The sequence below is a fragment of the Labeo rohita genome, unplaced genomic scaffold (genome assembly GCF_022985175.1).
Source record: "Labeo rohita strain BAU-BD-2019 unplaced genomic scaffold, IGBB_LRoh.1.0 scaffold_103, whole genome shotgun sequence".
NCBI lineage: Eukaryota > Metazoa > Chordata > Actinopteri > Cypriniformes > Cyprinidae > Labeo > Labeo rohita.
In genome coordinates this window covers 319,807-330,812 of record NW_026127153.1, presented here as the reverse complement: position 1 = coordinate 330,812, position 11,006 = coordinate 319,807, and the positions used below count along the sequence as shown (strand labels likewise).

Genomic DNA, 11,006 nt, shown 5'->3' with positions numbered 1-11,006 from the left:
AAGCCGCATTCATGTAGCTTAACCAATGTGCCGTTGCATTTCCACCGTTTGTGCCTGACCTTGGATATGAACAGCTCGGCTCTTTTTTCTGTTCAACAGTTACAACTGATACACAGCCTTAAATAAAATCAACCCCACTAAACATGATTTTAAAGGGGTCCTTATAGCAAATTCAGCACAAGTCGACGCCTTGATCACGCCCAGGTCGTGATCTTATTGGTTGTTCTGTAGGTGTGATTGCTTAAAAACACAAATCCTTTTCCTAAACTTTGCAGAAGTGCTCTGTCCTCTCCTCAACTGCAATGAAGACTATTGTGTTCATTCTGCTGCTTGTGGCTGTGGGTATGTAGACCTCTCTTATTCTGGTAATACTTTATTCTGATAGACATTATACTAATTATAAGTAACATTGCAACTACATGTCAACTAACTCTCATTAGACTATTAGTAAACCGTCTGCTTAATATCTGCTAACATTTTATTCTGATGCTCATTCTGTTGACTTTAAGAGACACTGCACGCATAAACACTGTTTTTTCATGCACCTGTCCAGTTTGAGATTTTGGGCTTTTTGGTTTTTCATAAAGTTTTTTTTTTTTTTTTTTTTTTTCCAGACTAGTAGTAAGAAAACATCCAAGAGACACTGTTAAGCTTTTCTTTTTATATAATTTTGTCTATTTGTATCAATAGATTTCAATTACAATACATATTTTTAAAGGCCATTTTCTCAAAATGAGCTTTTTCTCCTACACTAAGACATAAATCACTTCAGTAGCACTTACACACACCAAACTTTACATTTTATTCTTGTCAATATCCTAAACGTTTTTACAAAGGGATTTGTTCATATATAATTTGCTTGATTATATACATTGTATTTACCCCCAGAATAGTTAAAATTAATTGTTTTTTGTCTTTTCTAAGTATTTTCTGAATTATGAAGTGACAAAAATGAGATACCCAAAATTCCCTCTGTAAAAACATTTGACACTAATGTAAAAAAAAAATCAGATTTTTGTACTAGACATTTATGCAAATTAGCGCATACACTGTAAAAAACAAACAAAAAACACAATTCGTTGAGTCAAATTAAAATAATTTGTTACCCAGCTGTCTTAAATTTTAAGTTCAGTCAACTCAAAAAAGTTTAGTCAATTTAAAATGTTAAGTTATACTACGTGACAATTTAGACATTTGAGTTGACTAAACTAAAAATTTGATTTGTTAAACTTAAAAGCTGTGTTTGTTACCCAGCTGCCTTAAAATCTTAAGTTGAATAAACTCAAAAATCTAAGTTGTCACTTAGTACAACTTAACATTTCAAGTTGACTAAACTTTTTTGAGTTGACTGAACTTAAAATTTAAAATTAAAAGGCAGCAGGGTAACAAATTATTTTAAATTGTTTTTTTTTTACAGTATATTTCATTAAATAACATTTTAGAAAACTTGTAATACAAAAAATGTTTGCAGTTATCAATGTAATCAACTATGTAAGGCGATAACTATTAGTTTGTTTGTTTTTTCCCCTATTCACCTGCAGTGTCTCGCCTTAGTAACTTTGCGAGTATCAACTTATTCTACTAACTCTAACCCTAACCAGTCTACAAATACTCTGAGTGTTAGTTGCATGTAGTTGCAAAGTTACTTACAATTAGTAGAATGTCTACAGTGGACTATCGAAATCATGTATATCCAGTATTCTTCATGACACTGACCTGTATTACAGAAAGTCTTTAACATTAATGTTAATAAAAAGATGAATTTTTTATGTATATATAAAAAGGTTTCAGCTCAGGTGACAAAATCATTGGAGGTTATCAATGTTCGCCCCACTCCCAGCCCTGGCAAGTGTACCTTAATGATGGGAGAATATCATGTGGAGGATCTTTGATTGATAAAAGATGGGTTGTGTCTGCTGCTCACTGCACATTCTCGTAAGTACATAACCTTACTTTTTTATTTTATCAATCTTCCTTTTTATTATGAAGTACTTGTTTATTTAAAAAAGGACGAAATGCTGAATATTAACAGGTTTCCTCTTTCTTAACATGTTCACTGTAATTCAGGATTTCTAAACCAACACATTCAGTTCATTGATGAGAGTCCATTACGCACCCAGTGCTACTTTTGAATATTGTAGTTTTTAAACGCATTTGTGCACAGTATTTAAATGTGCCTCTTTTCTGCATTCAAGAAATAATCAACATACCACTCAGCATACTAATGCAGTCTTTGTCTTGTTTTGACATATGTGACCCTTAAACCAGTCTTAAGTAGCACGGGTATATTTGTAGCAATAGCCAAAAATAAATTGTATGGGTCAAAATTATCATTTTTTTAATGCCAAAAATTTATGCCAAAAATATTAGGTATATTAAGTAAAAATATATAAAATGAGGATATTTTAATTAAAATTTCCTACTGAAAATAATTCAAAATTTTCTCAATAAAGGTGTAATGGGACTCGACAGACAGCGTGGATAGATCAAAATGTGAGCTTTATTGTACAGATCGTGGTCAAGACAGGTAGGGTTGGACACCAGCAAACAGTAACATCCAAGGGCAAGACAAAAGTGTATTCCTAAAACACTGGCAAGGTTCCAACAGTCCAAGGTCGAAATCCAAGAGAGCAGTCCAAAGTAACAAAATAAACAAGGCAAAAACTCTGACAATGAAACAAAACAATGATCATGGAAATAACTGCAATGAAACAAGGAAAACGCTTGGTAGAGTCCACATAGGCAAACAATACTTCGCGAAGGCCTGTTTGGCATGGCCCTCTTTATATGGCTGCCAAACAGGAAGTCACCATAGAGGTAGCAGAGGGAGCGGTAACAGTAGGTACTAGGGCAACTCTGCTGGCATGGCGTTACAGAACGTGATTATTTTACTCCCTCAGATTCTAAATTTTCAAATAGTTGTATCTCAGCCAAATATAGTCAAATCCTAACAAATAACATCAATGGAAAGCTTGTTTATTCAGCTTTCAGATGATGTATAAATCTCAGTTTGGAAAAATTGACACTTCTGACTGGTTTTGTGGTCCAGGGTCACATATATCAATCAGACTACGTGAAACACGTCAGACTATTTGCAAACCTAATATGTACCTGATTAGAGCTGAGTAAAATATGAGTTCCTTGTCAAACAGACGTCATCGTCTCCTCATCCAACTGGGAAAGCACAATTTGTTGGTTGGTGAAAACACAGAGCAGCAGATCAAGACAGAGAAGATCATTCCTTACCCGAGATATAATGATCGGCCTCATAACAATGATGTCATGCTGATCAAGCTGAAAAAACCTGCCATCCTCAACAACTACGTGAAGCCAATCCCTCTGATCAAGAACTGCTGTTCTAAAGGGAAGAAGTGCTTGGTTTCTGGATGGGGCACAACTGGAGGTGAGATGGCAGAGTAATGAAAATGTTATATTTATTTTTTCACTTTCATTCAAGTTGCAAAAAAAATTGAATTTTGAGTATCTCAGAACTTTTTTTTAATATTTTAAAATTCTGGCTTTATATCTTAATTCTGAAAGCCTGAAAAGTCTGAATTGTGTGATATCAACTTAGAAATGTGAGATACAGAAACAGGTAATTAGTGTGTTTGTGTGTGTGTGTGTGTGTGTGTGTGTATCTTATATATATCACTTTCAACAATACAGATTTTACAGTATTACACAGGACAATAGTGTGTCAATAATACAAAGTAAAAGTCAGTTCTTCATTGAATTCAGTGAAGTCATCATTCAGTTCAAATTCTATCTGTGCAATCAAGTTGACAAAAGCGCTGCAAATTAAGTGTCCCCAACTAAGCAAGCAAAGTGTCCCCCAGTAAGCTTCCATAACCATTAGATGAAGTTTTAACACTGTTTGTGTTCTTTTTCCAGCTGGCCCTGCTTCTACCCTGCAGTGTCTGGATTTGCCTGTACTCTCAAAGCAGACGTGTAGGTATGCGTACGGTAGCATAATAACTAAAAACATGTTCTGTGCCGGATTCATGCAGGGAGGGAAAGACTCGTGTCAGGTATGTCATCGACTTCCTTTCTATATGCGCTGTACATTTATATACAAATGCACAGATCTGTCCTTTTCATTTTCCGATTTTCTTCTCAGGGGGATTCTGGTGGCCCTGTGGTGTGCAACGGGAAACTGCAAGGTGTTGTTTCCTTTGGCAGAGGCTGTGCTCGACCAGGTTATCCTGGGGTGTATGTTGAGTTGTGCCGCTACAATAGCTGGATCAATCACACCATTGCTACTAACTAACTGCTTGTTCAGCCTGGTCCTTTACGAGTTCATTATTCCAGTTACCTGTATTAAAAATTAAGCATGAGATGTGCACGTGTTTGTGTCTTTTCTTTTTATATGGACAGTATGTCTCAAATGTTGCTCCCCAGCTCTAGAACTGTGCAGATACAGCATCACAATGAACCCAATCATGTGCAATATCACAAAACCTCCAGAGTACTGACAACAGGGCCATCTGCTGGCTCGAAAAATATATAGCAGCCATAAAGCCTGCAAATGTTTTTCAAATGAAAATGAGAAATGTTTTCTTTTTTCAGCAGATGTAATTTCTTACTACATACAGGGAGTTGACAAAAAGTCTTACAGTTATGAACAATCACTCTTCCAAGAGTTTTACTTCAAAAACGTTTACATATTGTTTATGGATTTTTTTCTGAAACATTTTAGCTTCAAATGTTGTCAAAGACCATTCATAAGTAATATTTCCACAAAGTTTGTGGAAGCATGTTCCCTATACTGATGTTTTTAATGTTCACATAACCCAAGGAAAGGGGGAAGAAGTGAAAAATGAAAAGCTGGATATTTAGAATGTTAAGAAAACATTTAAACACTTAGCGAAATGTTCTTAGAACAAATTCTATTTATTTCAAGATTTCAACTTAAATCCTGTAAACATTTGTAAAATGCTCGATTCATATGGCCTTTTGTTTGGTTATTTGGACTGTCAACTCTACTGAAAAAAGGACAGTAGAACTATCACAGAAAAGTATAATGGTTTCCACTACAAATACCATTACAAACATTACACACCATCAACTTTTAACAATTAAAGGATACAAACTTCACTTTTTCATGTTGTTTGAACGTTAATGTGTGTTGGCAGTGTATGTACAAATCTACCCAATAATGATAAAAATCCATGCAGTGGTTTTTATTTAATCTGTAAAAATAGTATCCCCTTTCATTGTGCCGTCACACCAACAGAGGCCACTCCCACGATAGTTGATTGATATGAGCGTCTTACCTCAGACCAGCTGTTACAGTCCAATAACTTTCCGGCGATGCTGGAGCAGGGATGTGAGTTAGACAAGAATATCTCCGATTGAGCGATTGAGGTGTTGTGTTGCTGGATGTAATAATGAACATAGTGGTCGTCATTTACTCCCGACATCTGAGCCACTGAAGATGCAGTGGATTACGTTTGTTTGTGAAGGGAATGCACCTCCCGATCTACATATATCCGTCTATGTTCACGCAAATCATTCATGATCCAGCTTCACTTACAGCAGAAGAGAGTATAAGCGTTTTATTATGAATCTTTGCGATCGGAATCTTTGCGGAAAAATAAAACTCATTATATTAGAAAATCAGTTATTTTAAATTCTTTTAATAAGGGCGTCATACATTTTATTGACTTTGATTCTCTTAATAATACCTTAAAAATTAATTGGCTAAAACTCTTTCTTCACAATCAATCTTCTATTTGGAGTGTAATCCCACAATATATCTTTTCTCAATTAGGAGGTATACATTTTTTATGAATGTGTAATTATTCTATTAGTAAACTTCCTATCAAACTGCTTCTGGCTTGGAAACTTATTTATAAGCATAATTTCTCACCGCACAGTTTTTTTTATTTGGAACAACTGTAATATTTTACATAAGAGGAAATCTTTGTTTCTTGAAAACTGGTTCAGTAATGGAGTGATGTTAGTAAATCCATTATTTGACAATGACGGCAATTTGTACAGTTATTCTGATTTTATTTTAAGATATTACTTTCCCATACCTAGGAAACAATTTAATACAGTTTTAAAGGCCATCTCTTCAGAAATTTGTATGCTCTTTAGAAATATTAACAGTGGCTCATCTATTTCTGTTTGCCCTCCTAGCCCTGATTCTACTGTGGTTTGTTCTGTTTGTTTCTCTATTCAAAAATCAATCCAATCACAAAATCAGGTCTTTATTTTTGGACCTTGTTATTTCAAATCCTTCCTCCATTTCTTATTGGAACAAACTTTTTGATGGTATTGTACGTATTGGACGTATGCTTGGTCATTCCCTCAGAAATTTTTCCTAAGAAATAAAGCTAAAGAAATATTCTTTAAATTAATTCACAGGTTTTATCCAGTCAAGACGTTTTTGCAGAAATTTAAAAATGACATCGATACGTCTTGTTCTTTCTGTGAAATTTATTTTTTTACCCTTGTGCTAACGTCAGAGTATCATCAGCTGTGCAGACTGTGCTGTATCAGTCTCGGCTCATAATAAAAAGCATATTTATTGACACATCCGTCATCCATCTGTGCTTTCTTAAAGATGGCCTATCTGAGTTGTTGAAAACCAAACTAGAAGAGGAGAGAGCCAAACTACACGACATCGAGCGTGAGTAAAACTCTCAGCGGCTGTGTGTCAAAACCCAGCGAGCTGACTAGCTAGACTGCATTCATGGACATCACCGCTAATGCATGGAATACCCAAATATGCCGTATATATAGACACCTCTTTTTGAAATACAGCAATATCTGCGGAATACAGTGGTGGAAAGAGTACTGAAAATTTATACTCGATTACAAGTAAAAGTACTGGTGTTAAAAAGTACTTAAGTAAAAGTACAAATTACTCTTCATAAAAACTATTCAGAGTACTAATTACTTTTTAGCTGGTGTTATTTATTGAATTATCCATAATTGCTGAATCAGACAAGATCCAGACAATAAAACACATTTTACAAAACACATTTAAAGATACTATAAACACTTTGTAAAAAGCATTAACTGAACTGTCAGGTGTGGTTTATTCACAAATCACAGAACAACACCCCTAAACATATATATATATATATATGTGTGAATATATAAAAATAAAACGTATGGTGGGGAAGAAAAGTTTCTCCCGATCTGACCCCCTTAGACTTTTATCTTTGGGGTCATCTGAAGGCAATTGTCTATGGTGTGAGATACGAGATGTGCAGCACCTGAAACTACGGATACTGGAAGCCTGTGCTGGCATTTCTCCTGCGGTGTTGCTATCAGTGTGTGAAGAGTGGAAGAAGAGGGTTGCATTGACAATCCAACACAATGGGCAGCACATTGAACACATTTTATAAGTGGTCAGAAACTTGTAAATAACTCATGAAAGAATAAAGTTACATAACCAAGCACACCATTGTTTTTCTTGTGAAATTCCCAATAAGTTTGATGTGTCACATGACCCTCTTCCTATTGAAAAAACAAAAGTTGGATCCAAGATGGCCGACTTCAAAATGGCCACCATGGTCACCACCCATCTTGAAAAGTTTGCCCCCTCACATATACTAATGTGCCACAAACAGGATGTTAATATCACCAACCATTCCCATTTTATTAAGGTGTATCCATATAAATGGCCCACCCTGTATATATATACATATATATATATATATATATAAAAAAAACTTTGCTATTAACCTAATCGCGCGAACCGAACGTCAGAAACCACAGAACAACACTGCCTAGTGCCTAACCATATTAAAAAATAAATAAAATATCACACAAATAGAGTTATAAGTCTTCTTACCATAATGTGTTTTTTTTTAGATTAGAGGCTGAAGTCTTGTAAGCCGAAATCACAGCAGATGGCAGACACTGTTTACACTGCATCAGCACACTGTCCCCTTTCCACCCTCTATAGAGCTTGGGAGTTTAGGTCACTGCGCGTTGCATTCTGGGTCGTCGCCGCCATGTATTAGGACACGCTAAATAGGTTGTTTGCACATGACGTCATTGCTGTGGCGCGAAACGCAGCTGGAGGGCAGGAAGTGATATTTCTCCATAGGAATCACTAGCAGAAACTCAAAAATGCCTACAGTGTTGTTCATGGATGCTCAAATCGGTCAAACCGAGAAACCACAAAATATCTTTTATCATGTATGAAAATTTGCTGTTCATAACGGCGGAAAGGCAGAAAACTGACTGAAAAGCACAGGAAAAAGTGGCTTGTAAACCTCCGTCTGTGGTCAGGAGGAGAGTCGGATAATGCTTGTGTGTGCAAATGGTTAAGAAAAGATATAATAATATGTTAAGATATTAATAGAGAAATATATAAATATATACAGGGTGAGACAGTGAGAATTCACCTAATGCTAAACGCCACACATAGACACAATGTAAGGTATTATATTAGTAGTTTCGAGAGCGTCATTGATTATAACCGAACATTGTGAGATTGCAATGAATTGTAGTGAGTGACAGCTTTTTAGTGACTATATGGAAGCGCTATTTGTTCGCTTACTATATAATCAGTTCGGAATTTGAATAAAAGTTTCACTTTACGTGATGCTAACAGGACCGTACAAGAGAAACGTAGAGAAACGAAAGTCTGTACTGTACAAGAGAAACATATAAACAGAAAATCACAACATATGTTAGATGTGATCCTTATGTTATGAAGAGGAGTGATTTTTCAACTAAATTGAAATAGCTGTCTCAGTTGTCTGTCATCGAGGCGGTGGAAATAAGCTACGCAACTAAGCCTGATAGCAAACAAACTCTTTCGAAAGTGATTCCCACATTTATATGAAGGATGCAGGATATATTGTTTTCAAATTCTGAATTGATTATAGCCTAGAAAGCGAGCAAATAGCGCTTTCATATAGTCATTAAAAAGCCCACTTCAATTTATCGCAATCTCACAAGGTTCAATTGTAATCAACTGCAGATATAATATCTTATTTGCATTGTATGTACGTGTGGCCTTTATCATTGAGTGAATTCTCACTGTCTCTCCCTGTATCTATTTATATATTTCTTTATATCTTAATATTATTAATCTTTTATTAACCATTCGCACACACAAGCATTATCTGATTCTCCCCCTGACCGCAGACGCAGCTTTACAAGCCACTTTTCCCAATTTTTTTCAGTCAATTTCTTGCCTTTTCCACCTTATGCAACAGCAGATGTTCATACACGATATGAAATACATTTTCTCGATTTGACCGATTTCCATAAACAACTGAAAACACAGTCATTTTGAGATTCTGCTATTGATTCCTAAAGAGAAAAATCACTTCCTACCCTCCAGCTGCATTTCGCGCGTCCTCAGAATCACGTGATTGCAAACAACCTATAGCGTACAATGACAATAAATACAAATCACTAGAGGAAAAAACGATTGTATTTGCGTTAATATTTTCAAGAGCTGCTTGCAATTGCTTAGAATAAATGTACCAATATTTGAATCCATTGCGTTCATTCCAGCACTCAGTCGTGTGGCCAGAACACAACACATACACACTCACAGAAATCATACCGCCGCCTTCTATTGTACCACACACAGGACCGAATTCATTTCTCTTCCCAGCCAACATGTATATGTGGGCCCCACATGGTTTCTGCTGGGTCTACATGGGTACCAAGTGGGCATGGTCCCAAAATAGGCATTTTATCTGGGGCCCACTTGGGTCTGCTAAGTAGGTCCCACATGGGCAAAAACAGATGGGCTCCCTATGTGGGACCTAGTTGGGTCACAAATGGGAAATGAGTGCTTGGGCTCGAAATGGGCAACACAAATGGGGCCCATATGGGTTTAACAAATGGGTTAGACATGGGCAAACACAATTAATCCCATATAGGCTGCCTACACTGGCCCAAGGTAGTACCCACATAGGCCACCTCTATATGGGCTCAGTATGGTGAAACACATATGGGGCCCTCTTGGTCAAACCATATGGGTAAAATGTGGGCAGATACAATCAGTCCCATATAGGCTGCCTGCATGGGCCCAAGGTAGTACCCACAAAGGTTACATCTATATGGGTTCTGAATGGGGAAACACATATGGGACCCTCTTGGTCAAACCATAGTGGTAAAACATGGGCAAACACAATCAGTCTCATATAGGCTGCCTACATGGGCCCAAGGTAGTACCCACATAAGCTACCTTTATATGGGTTCTAAATGGGGAAACACATATGGGGCCCTCTTGGTCAAACCATATGGGTAAAAAATGGGCAAACACAATCAGTCTCATATAGGCTGCCTACATGGGCCCAAGGTAGTACCCACATAAGCTACCTTTATATGGGTTCTAAATGGGGAAACACATATGGGGCCCTCTTGGTCAAACCATATGGGTAAAAAATCGGCAAACACAATCAGTCTCATATAGGCTGCCTACATGGGCCCAAGGTAGTACCCACATAAGCTACCTATATATGGGTTCTAAATGGGGAAACACATATGGGGCCCTCTTGGTCAAACCATATGGGTAAAAAATGTGCAAACACAATCAGTCTCATATAGGCTGCCTACATGGGCCCAAGGTAGTACCCACATAAGCTACCTATATGGGTTCTGAACAGGGAAAGATGTGTAGGGACCTCTTGCCAAACTATATGGGTCAGACATGGGCATACACAATCAGTCCTTTATAGGTTGGTTACATGGGCCCAAGGTAGTACCCACATGGGTAATCATTGTATGGGTTGTGAATGGGGAAATACATATGGGGTAGTGATGGGTCATTCGTGAATGATCTGTTTATTGCGTCTGTTATGTGACAAATGAATGAAAGACTCTGAAGGTAAAGCAATTATTTATGTTCCCTACAAATTATGTCTGGGTGCATTATAATGATTTCCTAATTTAGAATATGATCAAGATTGCATAGGTAGGTGTTTTCAGAGAATTTGGTTGGTAAAAGTATAATTTTTAACGCCACTTAAATGAATGAAATGACTTCAATGAAGAGCCATTCATTCATCAATGGATCATTG

General features: G+C 36.7%; 1 protein-coding gene across 1 annotated transcript; it reads left to right on the top strand.

Annotated features, from left to right (window-relative positions):
- The first annotated feature begins 262 nt into the window (after positions 1-262).
- LOC127157298 (trypsin-3) lies at positions 263-4,336 on the top strand. Its single transcript, XM_051100528.1, has 5 exons — positions 263-342; positions 1,785-1,935; positions 3,153-3,403; positions 3,892-4,028; positions 4,118-4,336. Exons 1-5 carry the CDS (start codon positions 303-305, stop codon positions 4,265-4,267), a joined length of 729 nt encoding a protein of 242 aa, XP_050956485.1. The 5' UTR covers positions 263-302; the 3' UTR covers positions 4,268-4,336.
- Positions 4,337-11,006: the final 6,670 nt, after the last annotated feature.

What these genes read in the sequence shown, in the direction of transcription:
- LOC127157298 (XM_051100528.1), top strand. Translation starts at nt 303, where the DNA reads ATGAAGACTATTGTGTTCATTCTGCTGCTTGTGGCTGTGG. An exon ending in TCTGCTGCTTGTGGCTGTGG is followed by an intron (nt 343 to 1,784) that starts GTATGTAGACCT and finishes ATATATAAAAAG; the next exon opens with GTTTCAGCTCAGGTGACAAA. An exon ending in GCTGCTCACTGCACATTCTC is followed by an intron (nt 1,936 to 3,152) that starts GTAAGTACATAA and finishes CTTGTCAAACAG; the next exon opens with ACGTCATCGTCTCCTCATCC.